General features: G+C 39.3%; 1 protein-coding gene across 4 annotated transcripts in view; it reads right to left on the bottom strand.

The window, feature by feature from the left end:
• Positions 1-4,870: 4,870 nt before the first annotated feature.
• Positions 4,871-23,956, bottom strand: part of PCDH1 (protocadherin 1) — a gene marked incomplete at its 5' end in the record, with an annotated part of 305,412 nt that continues 286,326 nt past the window's right edge. For 3 of the 4 annotated variants that reach the window (XM_082256090.1, XM_082256092.1, XM_082256091.1), the window contains one exon: positions 4,871-5,796. In XM_082256090.1, the coding sequence (XP_082112216.1) occupies positions 5,390-5,796 (407 nt within the window). In that variant the 3' untranslated portion in view covers positions 4,871-5,389. Of the gene's footprint in view, positions 5,797-22,791; positions 22,925-23,956 lie in introns of all 4 variants that reach the window. The other variant, XM_082256093.1, reaches the window with a different exon arrangement.

Below are 23,956 nucleotides of genomic sequence, written 5' to 3'. Positions count from 1 at the left end.
CTATATCATTCATCTTTCAAGCATCATGGCTCGGTCACAAAGGGTGATTAAGGATACCACAGTAGAAAAGGACTCTGCAATTAATCCCAAGATTGTTCTGAACCAGACCCTACATCCTTTATTAACCCCAACATGCAGAAGCAAGACCTCTATTCATAGTTCATATGACAACATCAGTAGTATATAAATAGTCATTCCCTTACAATAGAAGGTTCTATATCTGAAGCATCAGAAAATGTTATGAACTCTTACAATATGGAAAAAAAGGATCAGTTTAGCATTGAGAATAGCAGTGTTACAGGACCAGACAAAAATCTCCCATCATGCACTGCATGTCCTGCAAACAAGGCTCGATCCAGAAAGGAAGCCAATTACATGTGTCCTAGCGCTGCTTATTTGACGAAGCACAGTTTGTTTTTACACTATGTACCTGTCACAGCCTGAGCTCTGTACCTGTCAAAAGCCTGAGGAGTCCAAGTATCTTATGGTGCCAACAAGATGTCCAAATATTCTAATCGATCACACTTAAAAGTCAAGAATAACCGCAGGAAAAAATTGATTTTAAAAACTGCAAACATTTTCACCCCTATTAAAAATGCAGCAACAATCATATGTGCAAGAGGAGCTGAAGGCCCTACTGTAACAAAGGAAACACTGGGGCAAGAAAATGTGAGGAAAGAATTTAGATGGGAAGAGAATGAGAGACAGCAGTGGATAATTACGAATCCACCATGACAGGGCTTTGTGTTAGAGATTAATGTGTCAGTGTCATAATATAGTATGCTGTAGCAACATTTGGCTTGAACACTGGCACCAGTCACTTACTAGCTTGGAATGGTGTGTGCCACCAACTTCCGGCCCGACTCTCTTAACCAAGCAGAAACAAAGATAGGAAGATCGCTTAATAACTAAGGGCCAAAGGCCCCAAACTGACAGTGCATTTATGAGAAGTTATATTTACAACAGGCAGTATATGTTAAGTTAAAGAGCGGCAGAGAACCCTGTGCAGCATGAGCTATAAGGATGAGGAAGCACATGATTTGTGGATCGTTACACAGACCCAACAAGAGACAAAACTGAGGATATGCCTGAGTTGTTTTAATTTAACAGGGTGCACAAAAACGTGGACATGGCTACAAAGATCTCTAATGCAATCACACTAATTTGCTTCTATTATAATTTTATGTATAACAAAATGATCCTTGACAGTGTTGGGAGTAAAAAGCAGGATATCCGATATAGAGGCTGTCACCGATTCCAATTTAGGCTCCTGCCTTGTGAAAGCACTGTGTCTTTCTGTACTACAGCCTAGCAAGTGTCTACTTTTTTAATGCTAATGGGACATTTTCCTAGGACATGAAAGTTTTGCTGTTTCAAGATGTTGAAAGATGTGGTTGGCAATGTTATGTGTAGCAATACCAACAGCCTAGAGACCCAAAATCCAGATTGTGGGACCTGAAGCCAAGGATACGTATTTCTGGCCTATGTTTTAGGGCAGTACCAAGCTCCCTTTCTTTTAACTTAAAAAAGGTAAAGAGAACATCGCAACTGAAAACTGCTGGGATCCTGCTATAAAGTTAAAGGTTAATTACTTGTTGGCCTGAGACAAAAAGGTGGCATCTTCTTTCCTTCAGCACAGCATTCAGATCTTGAAGTGGTTTTTTTTTTTTTGTTACTTGTAATCCAAAATAAAGTCATTCAACTATGGCCAGCTCCATGTTTCCCCATCAATTTGGTGTTTTTCTTTTAACAAACAAAAAAAACCTACTGATCTGTAGCGCACCTTCATGCGGTGAACCTAGCCAGAGTACAACCAGGTATTTGTCAGAATGCAGTCTGTAAATTATCTAGGCATTTTCACTAGTAGAGCTTCTCATTCTGAATACAACCCAAAAAAAGGCTGGCTGTCTGTGTACAAAAGGTACTTGAGCTTTAAAGAGAAACTTTATTCTCCCAGGCAACATTTTAAGTTTCTTACCTCTCTCCTCCTCTAACAGAATTGATATTATGTCTGTCCTGACCCAGAGTGACATGTACTTTGTCCTCAACCTCCTGGGGCACCCACATTATGGGTTCTAGTAGGCCGAAGGGTACTCTACAATGCATGCGCCGAACTGTGTTATCAGGGGAGCCAGCTTCCTATTCATGTTTTTTGCAGTCACCTCCCTGATGACTCACAACACATGTATGTCATCATGGGAGGCTGCACAACCCTGAAGATACAGCTGAATTCCCCCCTCCCCTCAACAGTGATGTCCTCATCAGTGATGTCAGAAGATGACGGTGGTGTGGGACCATGTGTGCTGGGGTGAAGAGGCTGATCCCTAGGGAACACCTGGCTATACAGGTAAGAGGGGAGGGGCTAAATTATTCTCTAAGTTGAAGCAATCTGTATATATCTATGGAACAGATGCTGGATGAACAGTACATTGTAGTTAAAGGTTTCAGGGAGATCAGTAATTTACTTAAAAAAAAAAAAAAGTCTGAAGGGAACCAAATCACATTCCAGCTCTTATTCCTCCAGTGTTGGTTAGAAACTGTTGAAAACTAAAATCTAGAGTCAGACTTGTACCTAAGGGAGACACAAATATCTTCCTAAAAAATACTTTCAAGGCTTGAGGTCAACCATGGTAAAATCTGGAGGGCATTTACAGAGAGCACAACATCCAGCAACCAATTAAACGCATGGTTTAACTACAGAAGAAATAGATCCTTGACACTGCATAACTGCAGACAATTACATTATTGTAGCACATGAGCTTATTAAAGGGCAAAGTCCTAAAATGCAGTAGCCCACATATAAAACCCAAACAATTAGCAGCCACCTTTCATTGTTCTAAACGGAGATTTGTCTGGTTAATTTCTGTTACTTAGTACACCACTGTCTTCTTAAAAAGTTGGTATGGCCATAAACAACCTTGTAAAAATCTATACAATTCTAGTGCAAAACTTTTAAAGACGTGTACATGGATAAAACATCAAAAAAACCCAATACGTGTGAATTAAAAAATAGGATGTCGCTAGCCAAATGGTACACGATCAATGAGGCTTGTCTTCCTCATACGACATGACTTAAATGAGTACAGTATTATAATTTAACAGGATATAGGCTTCCATAATGTGTATATAAAAATTCTATTGTTTTAATGGCTGAGCAAAACATGAACACAGAGCCTGCACACAATGTAAAACCAATCAGTGTATACAGTACCTTGTGGATAACAACGGAGTGGAGGTCCTTTAAAATGCAAATAGTCTCAAATGCAAAACAATGCTGTTACTTTTTCCACATGCACACAATGTTATAAAATGGTACAAAAAATTAATTCTGAATCCCTCCCCAAAAAAAAAAAAAAAATGACTCTGGCAGCTGGCATATGAGTATCAAGACAGCCAGTTTCAATTCGTAGGTTAAAACCCCTGACATTTGATCTAGATCTGACTAAAGTGATATTTGCTCTTTCTTATCCTCCAGCAAATGTGCTAAATGTATTTTTAGCTAAAAACCGTATGAAACAAACTTGTTAAATCATTTTCAGTGAAGACTGTGGTGCAATTCACAGGTGAAGAGTCACATTAAAAAATAGCAACTTTCACTTAGCAAATCTAGGCCAATTATGTGCAAATTAGTATGTATCATCATTTGACAGGAATACACATAGGGGAACTTAACCTTTCTACTCCGGAGAAAAGCTTTCCTTTCTCCAGTAGATGAGGACAGGATGTAATGCCTCCAACAAAAAAAAAAAAAGAAAAAGAAATTTAAAAAATCTACATGCTCTCATTGCCAAAGTGCCAAATCTTCTTTTGACTACTTTGGAGAGTGCAGAACAAATAAATAATAATAATAATAAAGGGTATTTGCAACATTAAAAGCTGAAATCAGGCAGACTTAATCATCATTCAAAGGGATTGTATTTACAGAAGTCTACATGAAAAGGTCAGTCGCAGCTTACCCTGTATTGATAAGTTAGATATGCAGATAGAATACAGTTTGGTCCCCTTCAGGCTTCCATTGCAAAACATCTATACTCATTCAGTTGGCACCTTTGGCATATGTTATCCCCCCCTCCTCCTATTGGTTGACGGCCCTTTTTAAGATTCACAGAACTACTTTGACCAGGCCATCTTGTATCACACACCTTAGGGAGCATCCTCTGGCACTTGGCTATCCTCAACCAAATTAGGCTCAAATGTGAGCAGTCCTTGCTTAAAAATTAGCATGCAATAAACCAAATGAAAAACAAAATGTGCATAAAATTATTGTGAATTTTAAATAACGGCGTTATACAAGTTATTTGTTGGCTTCAAAAACAGACACGTGGACACCATTCAACAAACACCAGATGCATGTACCTTCTTTATCTAAATAAGCACTGTTGATAGCAATTGGACCCTAAAACAGCAGTTACCACCTATATACCAGGAAACCGCTTGGTTATAAATAAAAATGTAAACTTTGAAGTCTGCATGCCGTGTTTAAGAAGTATATTTTAGGCCAATAAGGAAAAAAACAGCGGGCTTTAAGCCTCAGAGTAAATATCAAAAATATTTCCGGTAAAATGTATTCCAAATGTAAAATGAAAAAGGCCTTGGTACCAGATATTTAAAAAGAATTTGGAGTCCAGAGGCGTGCGCATTGGAGTGGGATCTTCAAGAAAGCTTGGAATTAAGAATATAGCATGACCTTGTGTTTTTCTTCCAAGCGGAGAAATTGGTTACAAAGCCTAACGCCAGATGTAAAAATTTTCTCTACCCACAAACGCATAGAAAAACTGCAAGGACTCAGAACTAGGTTTAAATAGCACAGCGGAAAATCAGAAGCCTTCAACCACTTCAGTTATCACAAAGAAGCAGCTTTTTCTCTTAATAATGAGGACATTCAAACCTACGTACCAGAAGAGCACCAAGAACTTTTTTTTTTTTTAGACTTTTTCAAACTGAAACCAGAACCAGAATGGCTTATAAAGTCCTCCTTTGCTTTGAGGTTTTCCTCTTTGAGCATGAGAAACCAAAACGCAAGCTCCTTTTTACATATATAAAAACTATACCTTAAAAAAAAACTCCCCCCCCCCCCCACCCCTCTTCAAATCCAGTTCTGACCTTTATGACAATTGTCTATGTAGAGGGTGGTTTGAAACTTTACATAGGTATAATAAAATAAACCTGAAAAGAAAAAACAAAAATAAAACACTAGAAATTAATGTAGGCGCAAGCCCAGAAGCAGTTGCATGGACCATAAAGCACTGTGTTGTCCTTTGTCCACCTCTAATTTTTTCTCCTTCATTTTAAAGTTAGCTTGGTTTAGGTCTTTATCTCCCAAATTCTTCCCTTGGTCCTTTTGACTTTAATCCATGCCAGGAAAAAAAAAAAAGGGGTCAAGTGAATCTCACAGATATATCTCCCGCTTGGCAGATTGGGATGAAGGAGTGGTGGCGTGCTGGAAATCAGCCGTTTGGGTTAGTGGGATTTCCTCCAAAGGGGAGTCCGTACATGACTCATGGCTGTTACTGGTAAAGGCACTGTAAGTCGGTAACAGCTGAATGTTAGCCATTTTGGTGGTGCTGTTATTGTTGCCTCCGATGCGGTCCTCTGGAATTCTGGGATTGCCATTGCCAATTTGCTCTTGACTCCCCTTGTCTTGGTAAGGCACAAAAGTGGAGAGCTTGAGGGCATTCTTGGGCCTGCGGTTGGGTGATGGCTGGCCAGGCATCCAGCAAGTGTCAGAGTGTCCATATTCTGTACATTCCCGTGTGCAGTTTCCCGTCATGGCTACATCAGGCAGTGGTCTGAGATCTAGGATTAGAAAAAAAAATCATTGGTCAATGCATCAAAAATCTAGCAAGATCCTTATTTCCTGTACATCTATCCAGTCCCACCCACATATCCTAATACAAAGTATTTTTCAAATGTGAGTCATGTTCTAAAGAAATAAAAACGTGAGTCATATCTCATAAGGAGGAATAAAACTAGTTTAAATGTCAGGAAGTAAATCAAATCTGTTTCTACAACATTTCTACACTATACATTATTCCCATAAGGTCTGTATAAGGTGCTTGTATAAAGACATTCTACAAGTACTATCTACATATAGCTGTAAAAAAGAAGTGAAATGTGTAAAAGCATTACCTACGTCATGTCAGGTTTTAGTATAACGAGTCTGGCCCTACCCACTGCATGCTCCTGTTTGCACCTTGTTAAGGCTATATGCCATTTAGAGAAAAAAAAAAAAAACAGCCAGGGCTCCTGATCTGCTGGTCATGCGTCATCTCTGTTCCAGCAACAATGCAAGATCAGAAGGGGACAGTAGCAATTATGGTAAGTAACTACATCAAATTGAAACGGAATATTTTATATATCTAGATTTATTTAAAATGGTACAAGAAAGTGCCAAATGCAAAGACAGTTGAAATTAGACTTCATTCTGAGTGGCTGCAATGAATTACTACACGTTTCTCCCAGCGAAGATTATTGAATAAGCCAAACAGTACAGTTTAATGAGATCCTAATAAATGACTGCCTTAAAACAAGAAAAAAAAAAAAAAAGTAGGTTGCCCACTCAAACTTTTCAATATTGTCAGAAAAAAAGAGAAGCTAACCAGTGAACAACTAACTAGGACTAATAACAGATGATCACTTACTAAAATGTTTAAAATAGGACTGTTTTGCATTGGCACATTGCAACAATTTTACAAATATCTCCTAAAGGAGAAAATATTCTAGGCATGCTAGTTCCCATTGAGGCTGTCATCACCAAGATGGCCCACCACAAACCCCCAAATACAGACCTCTGTTCTAAAGCATGGATTCCGTAGCTCCTGCAATGCTGAACACTGTCATAGCTAGGGCAAAAAAAACGGCAACTGGATTGGCTTTTGTGGTTACCTGTACTGAACAGCCAGTCACAGCTTTCACCTAACCCAGGTCAGGTCCTTTGTAACAACTAAGAGAAGGCACATAAAGACTGGCTGGACTCCACAGAGTCCTACTGTAGAACAGAGGTAAGCAATTTGTAAGGTAGGCTGGCCATACACAATTTGAATCTCAGCCAGTTCAGCAGGATTCTGCAGAGATTTCAACCATTAATGTGCAGGCTGAATGTACCAAGTTGATTGATCGATCAACTTGGGTACAACCAGCCTGCTGGATTTGCTTACGAAAGCGGCTGCTATAGCTGCCAGCAATCACTGTCTACTCCCAGTGGGGATGACTCCAACCCCGCCAGGAGAAGACAATGGCCCAGCAGGAGGGATTCCTGCATCAACCAGTGGTTGCAGGAAATAAATTTGCTCTGTGTATGGCTGGCCTTAGGGACCATTTTTGCAATGATAGCATCTACATATTTTAGCTCTGTCTTAATAAATATAAAGCCAATTATTTGGTATTAGACAACATGAATAGTTTTTACTTCAAGCAGTCTCATTTATCAACTTGTCTCAAATAGTAGACTAATTCTCCACAGTAGCCAATAATAATTATTTACCAACTATCCCTTTGCAAGGCAGGTTTAAATCCAATTGGTGGTTACGTAGTAAGAGCCAGTTCTGACACAATGATAAATTAGGTCCTTTAATCAATAAGGGCTTTTTATAATCAGTAGAACCAATAAAGGGAACATTTTGTACTTTCAGTGAGCACATATTTTGAGTAGTTATTTGCAGTGTTATTATTTATGTAACTTTTGCATTTTTACAAACTTTCTTTCCTTTTTTTGTTATCAGATTACCTGTAGAGATTTGTATATCAGCCACTAGAGGCTGAGTTACTGCAATTACTCAGTTTAAAGGAAAAGGAAAAAAAAAGAAAAAAAAATTGCCAACAAGGAGGATTATTATGACATTATTATGATGAGTAGAGACCCTATTACCTGCTAGATATGCTGTGCATACTAACGCTATACGTAGCGTGATATACTGTATATGTAATAATTTCTGTCCTACTTGGTAAACATCCCATCTACTACAAAAAAAAAAAAAAAAAAGAAAAAGATAAACAATGTCAAATACTTTGTTTTAGGTAAGGTTGGATTATTGCTCATTACAAAATCGAACTTGTTGTTATGAAAAAAACCACTGTGAACTATGGTGGTGTTTCTATACTATTCAGGTTACCCAGCTGCGCCTGAGCTATCATCCCATGTGACTATGTTTGTCAACCTGTGCATTGTCTATGCTTAAAGGATTAGAAAAAAAAAATACAAATTGCTTTATAGTTTTATTTATACTTGATTGTGTTCTGCAGGAAATGTGGAGGTAGATGAGGGACCAAAGAGTTTGACCCTTGTTTCTACATATTGATGTAGCCAAATGATATAATTAGCATCATAGACATGCAATGACAAAGTATGTATATGAACTTTCAAGGACTCCTATGTTACTGCATATTTATCAGTTTTTTTTTTTGTTTTTTTTTTACTGCATTTAAATGCTTTTTTAATATATAAAACATGCAAATTGATGTTTTCACATGATTAATCAGACCTTGAATATTTTAACTATGCAGACTAAAATATACATCCTCGAGAAGGTTTTCCATTTCACCTATAGATTTTTTTTCTCCACCCTTCCAAAACAACTTCACAGATAAAGATGTCGAATCCAGCAGGATCTGGTTTTTCACATTAGAATGTGATCACATTGCTTTAGGGCAGTGATGGCGAACCTTGGCATCCCCCAGATGTTTTGCAACTACATTTCCCATAATGCTCATGCATGCTACAGTTTAGGGGAGCATCATGGGAAATGTAGTTCCAAAACATCTGGGGTGCCAAGGTTCGCCATCACTGCTTTAGGGTATACACTAAGCCAAGCATATTATACAGCACCAAATTCATACATCTGTGCCTTCGTAACCTCTAAACCTAATCCCAAAGATTTCCAAGGTTGGTAGAGTGCACAAGCACAGCAGTAGCCCCATGCAAAGATGACATCAATGCTTACAGGCCAGGGATGATTTTTTTTTTTATAACTTCCCATTCATCAAGACAGAATGTTTGGAAAAGCTACCAAACCCCAAAGAGTCAATATCTACTCCCAAAAACTAAAGTAAACAATAAATTGCAGCCAACTAATCATTAAGTGTGGTGACTATATTCGTTTTCAACTGGTGATCCAGCTAGTAACATACTTCCTGTCTAAAGCCTCGTACACACGCAACGAATTTCCGCCGACCGGTCGTCCGTCTTTTGTCCAGAGTGGTGTTTGTTGGTTGGAATGTGCTCTAGACTGCACACGAATTTTCCCGCACGACAGAATTCTACTTCAGAAGTGATGTCATGTGTTGGATTGCTTTCTTTGTGTTCTTTCATCTCTGAGCATGCCCAGTCTTGCTCATAAGATTTTTCCCTGTCAAAATCTGTACTGACTGCACGAAAATCGGACGTGTTTTGACGGTGGACAAAAATTTTATAGCCTGCACACCAGAATTTTTTCGGCCGAAAAGTCGGAGTCAATTGTCGAGAGCACCATACTAACAGGCCGAAAATCGGCAGATCGGTCGTCGGACGAAAATTCCCGGCCAAATTTCGACTCGTGTGTACGGGCCTTTAGGGTGGCTCCACTCTACAGAGGAGCAACTGAGCCACCCTTGAAAAGCAGCATTCTCAACCTGTGGAGAGAATGGTCTTAGCTACACTAACAAATTAAGATGGACTCGGGTAACAGGTTAAAGGCAAATTCATGCTAACACATTTAGGCAGTACCAACAATTTTCCTTTTTGGGCAATGGGTTTTAAATAAAAAAATTTGACCATTGTATGTACCCCTTGTCTCAGCCCTATAACTGACAATTTTGCTAGAGGGCTTTTGTTACAGAAGGTGAAAAATATCATACCGGCTGGAAACCCAGGTGAAAAAAAAAAGAGGAAAAAGCCTATAAATATATGCAAACTTTGCTTTAGCTTGTCTTTAACCACTTGACCTCCAGGAGGTTTTACTCCCTTCATGACCAGGCCATTTTTGCTATTCGGCACTGTGCTACTTTAACTGGCAACTGCGAGGTCAAACACTGTACACAAATTAAATTTTTATAATTTTTTTTCACACAAATAGAGCTTTCTTTTGGTGGTATTTGCTCACCACTGGGTTTTTTATTTTTTGCCATATACACAGAAAAAGGTACGCAGCTACGCTTTACAGTAATGGCAGTGATCAGTGACTTACAGTGTAACTGTGAAAGGGTGGCAGGTAATCAGGCACTAATGGACACTGGCTGGGAGGGTCACTAACTGACACGGACATCGTTCGTGACACTAAGACAGTGATAATACTGTACTAATGACACTGGCTGGGAAGGAGTAACTGTGTGCCTAAAAAGTGTAATGTGTGCTACTTTTACTTACTAATCTGGCTGTTTTTTTCTCTCTGCTTTTCGGTGAGAAGAAACAACCAGATTGATGTTCACTGTACACAGAGTTCTGTGTTTTTGTAAACACCAGACTCGCAGAGTGATTGGACACAGCGGATTAGCAGATTTCAGCCAAAATCATTGGCTGAAATCTGCTGCCAAACTCATGCTGTGTTCAATCACAGAACGGAGAAAGCAGGGGGTGTGGGCATGCATGCCTCAGACCTGGAAAGTGGCCGACAACACACAGAAACATTACTCTGCCTGTACCTGCTGCCGGCAGTATATTTAATATGAGCGATCGGCAGGTAGTTAAGCTACATTAAAAAAAATTTAAAATCACAGACACGCTAAAATTGCTCGTTTGTCGTAGCTCATAACTTCACAGTCCAACTGCTACAAAATCAATTTCACTTTGGATACAACAAGGCTGGGTTAAAACCTTTGTTGAGTTTTTACTGCCACCATGTATTTATTATTTGGGATGAAAGGAGGAAATCCTTCCAATGTGGACACACATTGGAAGGATTTTTTGCAGAACGCAAGAATGGGCTAGAATTTCTCACAATGTTTAATTTTTAGCAGCATCTCTCTGTCCTGATGATGCTGGCATCCCGACATTTCTTGTGTCGGCAAAGCAGACAATAAATGAGGAAAGTATTCCATAGGAAACAGTCAAAAACAGAAAAGCCAACTCTTTCCCAAAGTATTCTAAGCCAAAAAAAAAAAACACTGTCCTGCAAGAGGCGAGAAAGGGGTTAGATACATCAATCATCCCTGAACAGGGGTAGGAACCATCGACTTCACCTGTCTTCCACGTATAATACAGTATTAACATATTTACCCCATGATTTTACAATTCACACCTTTGGCCAAGTAAAAAAAAAAAATTATATTATATTATATATATATATATATATATATATATATATATATATATATATATATATATATATATATATATATCATATACACACATACCCCTGCAAACTTCCTGACACCAAGGATAAGGTTAAGTAACCAGAAAAGGATGGTTTCACAACTTTCACACCTCCCATCCTGTTCTTAGCCAACAACTACACATTCCATGGTGATTGGATTAAGGAGCCTGTGCTACCTGTGTGGATGAAAATGCTTGGGTATCTTCCCAATTAATGGAACTGAAGAAGGGTCCTGGAGAAGCTGCAAAACTTTGTCAACATTACAGAAAAAGTCTAACTGAATGTGACTAACTACAACTATCTATATTAACCAGGGGTCTCCAAACTTTCTAAACAAAGGGCTGGTTTATTGTCCTTCAGACTTTAGGGGGGCTGAACTTTGGCCAGTGGGAGTGGATATTTTCCTGGCATCAGTGGGAGTAAACCACCACATTTGGTATTAGGGAGAGGAATAGTGCCCCATTGTTGGCATCATTGAGAGGAATAGTGCCCCATTGTTGATGTCAGTTGGCAGAATAGGGTCTCTGATCAGTGGGAGGAATAGCGCCCCAAGAGCCGGATAAAGGCAAACAAATGGCCGCAGTTTGGAGACCACTGATATTTACCATTACCTAAAGAAAAGGAAACTTCAAAAGACAAATGCTGTGCATACTTGTACATTATGATGAGAGCTCACCTTCACCATGATAAATCTAACTCAACTTTAAATTAGGAAGGGCACAGGCTGCTTTTAGATTATAAAGAGGTATGTTGCTTAGATGACAATCCATCTTAAAGTAAACCTGTCATGTAATACATTGCTGAACAACATCTTAAAATGCTAGTTTCCTTACTGCTATGATAACCAATTGACTTCAATATTTTTAGAGTCACTAACCTGGAACAAATTTGTGGATAGGAAAGTCAGAGTAGTTAAGAATCTGTATCTGCATGATTCTTTTAAGCTGAAAACTAAAAATTAGAAGTCTGAGGATCAACCAGGCAACTAGCATTTCAGGAATTATTCAGCAAAGTCAGCCTCCATATTTCTTTTTGGAAAGGCTTCCTTTAATGATTCCTTTCAATGGTACAGCAATGTAGTGTAGCCCATAACAACAATCTTCTGTCAATGATTGATAGCCATGGCTTACTGTACAATATTGCTCTTTGCATCTTATTAAATAAGCATCAGAGTATCTGCCTTTCATTACCTCCCCTGTGTTTGAGCAGGACTCACACTAAATTAAATACCAACCTCTACAGAAAAGTCTTGGTCTGAAAATAAAAGCTGGATCCTCAGCTCAAGAGAATGAAGCTTGCATGGTTCGACTGCTAAAATTCTGCATAACGTATGGATGGAAAAAAAAAATCCCTGACGGTATGAAATGCACAAGTCAATTTCTGCTATGAAAATGAATGTAAAAATATGCAGTGATTGATAGTGTTGTTTTAAGAGCCAGCGGGAGAAGCACCTGGCACTGATCATGTATATTATTTGCTTACATTTTACAGAACTTGTATTATTTTTTCTTTAATAAAGATAATTTATCGATTACGTTTGCACAGGCGTTTCAGACAGTGCTGGTCCGAAGGCGGCTTGCTGTGATGCAACAGAGGTTAAATAAAAGGAAAAATTTGATGCAACTGTGTACGACGAGCTTGCAAGCCTCAGACAAAAGACCCTGGCGCATCATTAAAGTATCAAAACAAAACATTTAATTACTACTCATGCCAAACAATAAACCTACTGATTTGGGGACCCAAAAGGTTCACCATGTATTTGCCTCTATCTGTCTGACAGCTGCTGCATAGCTTCCCTTGAGTTATTAAGAGTCCCATCTCTCTCTCCTTCTACCCCTCCTCTTTCCATCTCTTCAACCTGATCCCCAGACTCCTTCTGATAGTTTAGAAATGACACACAAGATCTGGAAATTGTTACATACAAACAAGGAAAAGAAACAATTTATCCAAATGTCTCATCCATCTGACTTAAATAAAGAAAACCTTGAAATTAAAATTGAAAAAAAAAAATTTAACTTTTTAAAGTTTAATGCATATTTTTTATTTATTTTTTGTTGTATGTACAAACACGCATTGTGTTTAAATGTAACTTTGGACTCATTCACCCACATGTATTATTTACAGCTGATGCTATTGAGCTCTTTAAACTGGGGTTTTTTTTTTTTTTTAATACAAAAAATAAAAACACTAAGGAGGTACGGGAAAGCATGTGGAAAGTCTACTGGCTGGACTAAAACAAAATATTCATACACAATATTTCATATGTACATGAATAAAAAAAAAAAGAAAAATGTAGATGTTACTTTTAGATAAATTGTTTATTGCGTTATTGTTGCTTTGTTAAGGGTTTAACTAGGTGCTGCAAATAAAAGAAAAGAAATGGTAAGCGTTACATTTTTTTTAACCTCATCAGCATGTTTTGCTTTTACATTTTAGATTTCAGAAAACAGATTTTACTTTCAGGTAAATGGGGCTTTCTAACCACATGGGGTTTTGTTTAAACATTCAAATGTTTTTACAAAATTGGGGAAAGTAAGGATGGCCATACATGGCTTAAACTTTGGCTGTGGGTGGCTCTGCTGGCACTACCTGGCTCAACAAACTTCAATCAAATCAAAGGGGGCCAGGCAGAAAAATCTCTGAACAGTTACTTCGCAGCCAATCAGATGTAGTCACTGTTTGGGTATAGCCACTGGAGCAAAAACTGTCAGACTACAAGATCCAGCAGGGGAGATTCCTCAATTCACACTGGAAGGAATCAAATGAACATGTATGGCTAGCCTGAGACCCTCTTCTCGTACATTTAACTACAATATGTCACATCAAAGACTGGGCTATGGGGCATGGGCTAAGCCTGAGACCCTCTTCTCATACATTTAACTACAATATGTCACATCGAGGACTGGGCTATGGGGCATGAGCTAAGCCTGAGACCCTCTCATACATTTAACTACAATATGTCACATCGAGGACTGGGCTATGGGGCGTGAGCTAAGCCTGAGACCCTCGCGTACATTTAACTACAATATGTCATATCGAGGACTGGGCTATGGGGCATGGGCTTTTCAGGGATGCTCTAGAGTAGGGGTCTTCAAACTATGGTCTTCCAGTTGTTCAGGAACTACAATTCCCATCATGCCTAATCATGTCTGTGAATGTCAGAGTTTTACAATGCCTCATGGGATGTGTAGTTCTGCAACAGCTGGAGGGCCGTAGTTTGAGGACCCCTGCTCTAGAGGGTTTACAAATTTAACTGATTTGTATGCATAGTCGTCCCAAACGTCTTCCATTTGAGGATTATGGAGGCCACTGTGCTCTTAGGAACCTTAAGTGCAGCAGAAATCTTTTTGTAACCTTGGCCAGATCTGTGCCTTGCCACAATTCTGTGTCTGAGCTCTTCAGGCAGTTCCTTTGACCTCATGATTCTCATTTGCTCTGACATGCATTGTGATCTGGAAGGTCTTATATAGACAGGTGTGTGGCTTTCCTAATCAAGTCCAATCAGTATAATCAAACACAGCTGGACTCAAATGAAGGTGTAGAACCATCTCAAGGATGATCAGAAGAAATGGAAAGCACCTGAGTTAAATATATGAGTGTCATAGCAAAGGGTCTGAATACTTAGGACCATGTGATATTTCAGTTTTTCTTTTTTAATAAATCTGCAACAATGTCAACAATTCTGTGTTTTTCTGTCAGTATGGGGTGCTATGTGTACATTCATGAGGAAGAAGAATGAACTTAAATGATTTTAGCAAATGGCTGCAATATAACAAAGAGTGAAAAATTTAAGGGGGTCTTAATACTTTCCGTACCCACTGTATATGTGTTGCGTGTGAGCATTTAAGTCTACCATTTTTGTCACTGTACATATGCATACATGTATAGGCACATAATACAAGATTTTACTTATTTGGTTTGTACATACTTAAATAACATCTTCTAATTATTCATATAAATAACAGAAAAATTATACACAGCAGCAGCCACTAGAATATAAAGGACCCCTTCTTTAAAAAATCTTGCACCGTTTGCTGTAATACATATTCATAATGTCTCGGCAAATGAAAAAACAATGAGAATTGGAAACCGTTCTTATTTTCTGACAAAAACGGTCACGCTCTTTGCTTTCGGCCACAGCAAGGCTAAAACCATGTTAAAACCTCACTGGCCTAAAGAAATACATTGTTAAATACTGCATTCTGTATTGTTTCTCCTGAATCTGTGGACATTTTCCCCATTAAGTGTGTCGATTTTTATGGCTAATGATATTACTTTCTCTACTGCTCCTGGCATGTTGCATTCATAATTGGGTAGGTGTTCCAAGAAGCAATAAATCATTCTACAAGCGACTGCGTCCCACAATGTATTTGTACAGCAAGAGATGGGGTGGTGGGTTTGAAGGAGGAGTATGTACAGCCATTTAAAGAGAACCTGCATTGCTCCCAATGGAGCAAGAAATGGCAACCTTTGTTGATAAACCTTCTGTTCTGGGATCCCACAGCAAATACAAAGTCAATAGCTCCCGCATTGCTCATGAGATCTTAGAGTAAATTGGCCAATCATTAGCGCCGTTCAGTCCTCCTCTTCAGCAGAGATAACATGACCCATTCTTGGGCTTTTTACTTCTAGGAGCTCCTACAATCTTAAATGAGTGGGGTTGGCCGATTAGCAAGGGTTTTTTTTGTTTCCACTCTGAAAGTCAGACTTGTGGCTTTACAAGTAACTTTAAATGATCAGTTTAGGTGTAACTGAAATTTTAGCACATGTACAGCTTCAATGCTCATTTCCAGCAACCTTCTATCTATCTGTCCCCACTGTGCCAGGATCTCTGTTGTATGGCCTGCTCAGCACCGCAGCATGTCTTCGTCAACATTTTCTGGCTCCCCCTGTACATGTGGGTTGCAAACTCTATTCAATTTTATGGAGCATTCCTTCTCCACTTGTTTCAATGACATGTGGAGCCCTCAAAGGATGAAATGGGGCTTTGCAGCTTGTATGTGCGGGGTGAGCCATACCTGAGCATAAGAATTTTAAGATAAGGATTCACACAGCAAATTTCCTGGCACGGTACTTTGAGGGGGGGAGTACATGTAAGACTTGGAGAGGTGACTGTACCTGATAGCCATTTTAGCGTCAGTACCTTACCAGTCTGCTCTGTGTCAAATAAATGTGGACTTCAGTTTCTGGCATCATTCATAGAGAAACACAATGTTAAAACAACTTATACTGAATGTGTGTCTGTAACTAACATCTTTGTACATGAGCCCTTATGATATCATGAAAAGTAGACCTAATAATTTTGCTTTAGTCTCTGTAAACAGAATTCAAAAGGCAAGAGCTTCCCTAAAAATGGACATGGTCAAGATAGGAAAATTGCCATTCTCTGAAGGATAGAAGAACCAAAGTCTGCACATGGACATGCACATAAAATTGGCGTTTTGGCTTCGGGAGGAGGTTCACCTTCAAAGCTAAAACAAGGCCACGCACAGAAGAACCTTTCATGTGAGTAAAGATGTGAGAACTGCCTGTTCCTAATAATATTGCTTCTAACCCAGACTCTACATCAAACAAGTCTTATTTCAAATGCCATTTTGCTAAATAATGAATGATACGACTTTCATTTTTGCTTATACCTTACAGGGACTATGGAACAAAAGGACTGTGTGAAATGGTTCTAGTGGAAGTAGCCTATGCCCAGTTCAGTACTGCCTACAGGACAGGATAACTTTACTATCACAAAACCAGTCTACATCACAAATAAATGCTTCCATCACAGCTTTCCCACGCAGGTGCTTTCTTTTTGAGACATTCCCTTTACTGTCTATGCTACTCACTTAGTCCAGTAATACTTTTTTCGGCTAAAAAGAAAAATCTATAATTAACGGCTCATGGAAAGCCCTCAAAGAACAAAGATTGTATGGTATGTAACAGCATACAGAATTTCATTAATAATCCCTTTTTTTTCTCCGAGTTCAGGTACCACCATCAAGAAACTAAACTCTCATTTCTGTTCTCGAACAGTTCAAATGGTCAGACTATGATTTAGCACTAAGAAAAGAAAAAAGCGGGATCTTTGAAATACTGACCTGAGCAGTACTGCCCCTTTGTGATCTGATAACCCACCATTCAGCCTTGAGGTGAACAAATGCTCATTGATTATGTTGCGTCAGGGGAATACAGTTTTTAGATCACTCCAGAAATGTACCAGCAGTGTTCAACGGAGAACAGAATTTCAGCAAAACAGCTATATGCACTTAAAATCCTTATGAAAAAAAAAAAAAAAAAAAAAAGAAAATAATAAAATTGCAAAGGCAATGCTGCACCTACTCCTGCTGTGCAATGCATAAAAAAAAAAAGTGACACTGATTTTCAACACAAGCGGGTGTGAAGATTCGCAGCCACACCTTCTACCTGTTTTTGGTCAATTAGTGATCACCACTAGACTGGTAAGGTCTATCCTGACACCTCTTGATCCTGTAATCCTACTTAAAGTTGAACTCCAGTCTGGCTATAAATAAATAAAATTGTTGTGTCCTCTACAATGTTAATTAGGGGCATCTAATAGAGTGGAATACTTTGCTTAACTCAGGGTCCTGTGGCAGAAGTTGCTCTAGTCTTTTACTCCAACCCTGCAATGTGGTCAGCCCTTGACATCACCATGTACAATGCAGAACAGTGTAAGAGTGGTGCCTATTGCATGTGATGACATGCAAGGAGGAGGGTTTTGTCGTCACTGCCAAAACTGGTGGGAATGCAGTTAGCGGAATCTCCCTTTTAGAGCCCCTTTAGACTAAAACCTTTATATGCTGCATGAGTCGCACCAATTTTAGTGGGGCTTTGAGTACTTTACCCTCTTGTCCACCTGGATACAACTTGCTATTAACTTCTGGTATCTAAATAAAAGGAAGGATTTTGGGCATTTACACTAATGAAACTTAAAGTGGTTTCATTAAATATTTATATGAATTCAAGAGGGTTTTAGTATAATTCTTTCAGCCAGTTCAGGGAACCATAAGTAACTAGGGATGATCGAATTTTTGAAAAGTTCGGTTTGGATTCCCGGACCCCATTGAAATCAATGTGACCCGATCTTAGGGAATCAAAAAACACCATTTTGAAGCCCTAAAACCTAATAAATGCCCCTAAAAAGTGTCTAGGGTTCTGAGTCATGCCCAAGCGACTATGAATCAGGCCAAAAAAAGTTCTTAAAAATTGTCGTTTTTGATAGAGAGCCAATTGTTGAAAAAATTATTGAAAAAAAAAAAAAAAAAGATTTCTTTGGATTTAGTGTCTGGGGGGTCTAAAAAGTGTACCTGTGAAGTTTCAGCTCTGTAGCATGTCTAGAACCAGAATTATAGCATGCCAGACCTTCAAAAATGACTTTTTTGCTTAACCGCGCCTTTCTTTTGCTCCTAATCAACTGCACAGCCAATGTGTATGATGGGGACATAATGCAGTGCACTGGGAACAAGATTAGAGGGTTTTTTTGGAAAAAGGTGCTGTCTCTTTAAATGTGGATATAATTAACGGGTGTATTTTCACAATGGGGCTATTATTAACAAATGTTTTCAAGAAGTCAAAAGATGTATGCAGATGCACTTTATTTCATGTAAAATGGTGTTTGGTGCAGACATATATGCACGGATGCATTGAGGGTTAGGGGCCACAATGTAGTGCGCAGTGAACAAGATTAGAGATGTTTTGGATGAATACTGTTGTCTCTTAACTTTGAATAGAAGAAGTAAAGGATGCTTAAAAATTGGGCCTTTGGTGGTTCAGACGATGCCTTGACACCATAACCCTATGAAAGTGCTGGTCATGAAGGCAATAATTGCCTTTGTAAGGAAAAAAATTGCAACGATATGCATCTGTGAAACAGGTGCGCAAAAATTGTTGTTTGGGTGTTGGCGGAGCCATACCACTGTAAGCCCAAAGAGCTGGTGTTGAAGTAGGCGAAAAAAATTAAGAAGATGTGTACCTGTGGATCAGGTGAGCAAACATGGTATTTTTGGTGTTGGCGGAGCCTCCTTCCTCCTCCCAGCCACATACTACTCCAAAGTGTCCAGAGGGAGTCAAACTAGGCCTTCAGATTTCCGCATGTCTTCCTCCTCCTTCTCAAAGCCTGCAAAAGTTCTCGAAGAATCGTCGTCCTCCTCCTCCTCTTCCACCCCTGGATCCTGCTCAAGCCTCTGGGAGCTAGGCATAATGGGTCAGGATAAAGGGGCCTTGAGAAGCAAGGAAGTCCTTCTCTTCCTCCTGCTGCTCTGCCTCCAGTGCCCTGTCCATAATGCCAGGCAGAGTATGCTCCAACAAAAACAGTACTGGTACGGTGTCACTGATGCATGCGCTGTCCCGGCTGACCATCCTTGTGGCCTCCTCAAATGGCGAGAGGACAGCGCATGCATCCTTAATCAAAAGCCACTGCCGTGGCGAAAAAGAGCCCAGGTGTGCTGAGCCAGTGCTGGTGCCGTACTCGCAGAGAAATTCATTGAGGGTCTTCTGCTGCAAAGTAATGCCGACTTGGCACCTGCCACTGCGTTAAACAACGTTTGCTGCATAGCCGATTGCTTTTAAAGCTCCAGATCAGCAGAAGAGCAGTCAGCTTACAGAAAGATTGTCAGTGTAGTTAGAAATACAGCGATTGTGCTGTTTGAGTTAGAAAAAAAAAAAAATGTAAAGGGACAGTGTCAGTTAGAAATTATCTTCTGCTGTATGGATCTGTTCTTTTAGTGCGAGTAAAGGGATATGCAGTGTAGTTAGGGTACTATATACCACTATAGTTAAGCCCCGTACACACGTACCGATGGTCGGCTTACAAATGTTCCTCTTTTCTCCCCGGGATGTCGGTGTCTGCTGAAAAGTGCAAAGACAGCACAAGGACAGCACAAGAATTTTGTCCGCCGACTGCAGAAGTGATGTCATGTAATGGTTAACTTTCCCTGTGTTTTCTATTTTCTGAGCATGCCCAGTCTTGCAAATCTGCGGTCTGTCGGCCGAATTGTGTACTGACAGGCGAACAATCGTCCGTTCTGGTGTCGGCATACAAAAATTTTCATGTTTGCAAGAAAGACTTTTGTCCGCGGATTGTGCGCAGACATCTGTCGGAGGCACCATACTAACACGCGTACAATCGGCAGATCCTTCGTCCACCGACGTTTGTATGCCGACGATCGGTACGTGTGTACGGGCCTTTAGATTCAATCTAGTTTTTGTAGGGATAGTTTTAAGTGTCAGGGTTCCGTCTAGTGAGCACTTTGCACTGCTGATATATCTACAGCAGGTATACGTGCTTGCTAGTCAGCTATTGTGCAAAATACATTTCAGCGATACACACATCTGCTGTATTTAGCGACAACTTTGGGTCGCATAGCAGTGTGCGTCTTGCAGGTGATTTTCACATCACACAGTTGATAAAGCCTCAGTGACAACTATACATAAATTAAAATTCATCACAAAAAAAAAAACAGATTATTTTTCTTAGAATTTCAGTAGTGCAGGGATGGTGTTACCCTCCTTTCATAAAGTGCAAATAAATAAAGTGCATAAATTGCATAAATAATCCAAAACATCCAACTAAGCAAGAACAGAGTCCTTCAAAAGTCTTTGTTTATGTAGTGCCAGAGCTGGTGGTGGTGACATTGTACGGTGGTTCCTATAACTGACACCAATGACCCTGCATTAAAGGCACTGTGTATTGCTCTGGCACTACATAAACAAAGACTTTTGAAGGACTCTATTCTTGCTTAGTTGGATGTTTTGGATTATTTATGCAATTTATGCACTTTATTTATTTGCACTTTATGAAAGGAGGGAAACACCATCCCTGCGCTACTGAAATTCTAAGAAAAATAATCTGTTTTTTTTGGGATGAATTTTAATTTATGTATAGTTGTCACTGAGGATTTATCAACTGTGTGATGTGAAAATCACCTGCAAGACGCACACTGCTATGCGACCCAAAGTTGTCGCTAAATACAGCAGATGTGTGTATCGCTGATATGTATTTTGCACAATAGCTGACTAGCAAGCACGTATACCTGCTGTAGATATATCAGCAGTGCAACATGCTCACCAGACAGAACCCTGACACTTAAAAATATCCCTACAAAAACTAGATTATCGAATCTAACTATAGTGGTATATAGTACCCTAACTACACTGCATATCCCTTTCCTCACACTAAAAGAACAGCTCCATACAGCAGAAGATAATTTCATGACGCTGTCCCTTTAAATTATTTTTTTTTCTAACTCAAACAGCACAATCACTGTATTTCTAACTACACTGACAATCTTTCTGTAAGCTGACTGCTTTTAAAGCTCCAGATCAGCAGAAGAGCAATCGGCTATGCAACAAACGTTGTTTAACACAGCAGGAGAAACACAAATGCTTCCACTCTCTTCCAAAACCTCTGTATTACAGTGCTAGAGGTTAGGCGGGGCTATGTTATATACTGGGGGGCGTATTCACTCCTGATTGGCCTCTGGTCCCCGTAGTCACTCCAATCACGTTCCTAGCAGACTCCTGCCCCCTCATTGGCTTTTACTGAAGTTTCTGGGCCAATTACGGGCTTTTAAAACATTTTGAGCGGTTCTGGTGACCCGAATTCTGAACTTTTACTGCAAAAATTTCGGAATTCGGCCGAATTTCGAACACTCAATGTTCGGGTCGAACTGATGGTCGACCCAAACCGTTTGATCATCCCTATAAGTAACCTCTTTTCTTCCTTTAGATTAGTCTAACACCTTCATCATTAGAACAAGGTCAACTTTTTTTATTTTCTTATTTTAAAAAAAAATGCTCACCAAATGCAAAATGGTGGAAGTTTACTTTATCAGCGACATGCTCCTCAATAACAAAAAATTATGTGCAAGCACTGCTGTGACCTGCCTACCCTCTCCCTGCAAAATCCCCAGCTAGTCAGCATGGTTTCCTCCGGTAATATAAATGAATTTCTACAGTAATATATAGTAATAAAATATAGAAATATATAAAAAAATAGTTAAAAATTAATACAGCTGATTATTTATGCAAAAATTTGTATACAACTGAAGGTACATAATGATATTGAACCTACAGCTGTCTAATTAGAGAAGGGGGGGGGGGGGACAAAGCAAATAATAAAGTGTCTGTAGCTATATGTCTTGATGTAAAAATGTATTTATCCATTTCTCCATTTTAATGCTCATATGAGCCTAACTAAAGCCAAATACACACAAACACACACACAAACACAAGAAAACAAATCTGAAGGTGGAATCTGGGAGTGGACAACCTCTTTAATCGGTGGAACTACTTGTAGAAATAAGATCATTCATAGACCTTTACTACTAAAACAACTTAACAGTTGAATAAGAAAAGTCACAACATTAGCCCAATTCACTGAGGATGGAGGCTGCCAATCCCCACCACCACAACAGATTAACTATCGCTAAAAGCAGCACACCCCTGTCCTCACTAAAACAATGTCAAGTGAGCAGAAGAGGAACAGGAGGTCATTTACCAGAATCCTTTCTACATCGCGGGTTGCAGAGTCGCCTGCCCTGCGGACTTTAGAACTTTATAATGAGGCAGACCGCAGCCTAATCTTGGCACGTCCCGGGTTAGCGGACTATCGAATTTTTCACCGCTCTTCCCTGTGGCAGTGCGCATGTATAAGAAAGAGATAAAGAGAGAGAGAGGACGGCCAGTGAGACAGGGAGAGACGAACATGACATACACAAACTGCAATGTGTAGTCCCATATGGGACAAGAGAAACACCTAAAACCAACTACAACATAAATTACTCTAGATTGATATTATTATATAGAAAACCTCCATTTACATCATCTCAACCTATATAATCTAAGTAACTATAATGTGTTCCACCCAATGTTTCTAAAGGACAGAGGCCTAGAATTCCTTTAGCTACCAGTTCAGTTTTGAAATTTTACTTAGGCTATACTCTTCCATATAACGCACTTTTTTGAAGGGTTTCAATTCCAGATAACCCTACATTTATAAAAAATGCTCTTTAAACACAACTTGGCCCATTTAACAAAATGTTACCTTTTTCTGTCGACCTGCTGAACTTTTAAAAGCTGTACTGGGATTATCAAGGGTAATGCTATTTTCTGATACCGTTATCTGCAGGCACCTGACTCTCTATACAGAGATACAGCAAAAAGCAGTCTCAGTATTTTTTTTGAGATGTGCATACTACCAAGGCTAGTTCACCTGTGGCCTGCAGAAATCAAGATGATACACACCTAGGGACACTTGGTGTGCCTTCAATAGAGCACCAGAAAACATTTCCCATTTGTGTCTCCTCCTCCTTTTAGCAGATGTTCCCTTGTACATGCTTCCAGACGTTGCACTGAAGACATGTGCTAATAAAGAAATGATCACTAGTAATGCTGGCACTGAATGAACCAGGTAAAGAAAAACAATTTTTTTTTTTTTAATTACAGAAAAACTTTATTTGGATTTTTTAAAACCTAGAACTGATGATCTCCCAAGCATTTCAATCTACAGTGCTTTAAATTAAATAGTAAACGTGAAATATTCAGAATTAAATTTTGGTCCTGATAAAAGTTTCTCTGGACTGTATTTGGAGCACCTTAATAAAATGGCTGCAGCTTGCTACCTCCAAAGCAACTATGGCTCAGAATGTGCACCGAGGACAGAA

The sequence above is a fragment of the Pelophylax lessonae genome (assembly GCF_965119305.1).
Source record: "Pelophylax lessonae genome assembly, chromosome: 4".
Lineage (NCBI taxonomy): Eukaryota > Metazoa > Chordata > Amphibia > Anura > Ranidae > Pelophylax > Pelophylax lessonae.
Note: the sequence above shows the minus strand (reverse complement) of the source record. Positions and strands in the feature narration are given on the sequence as shown.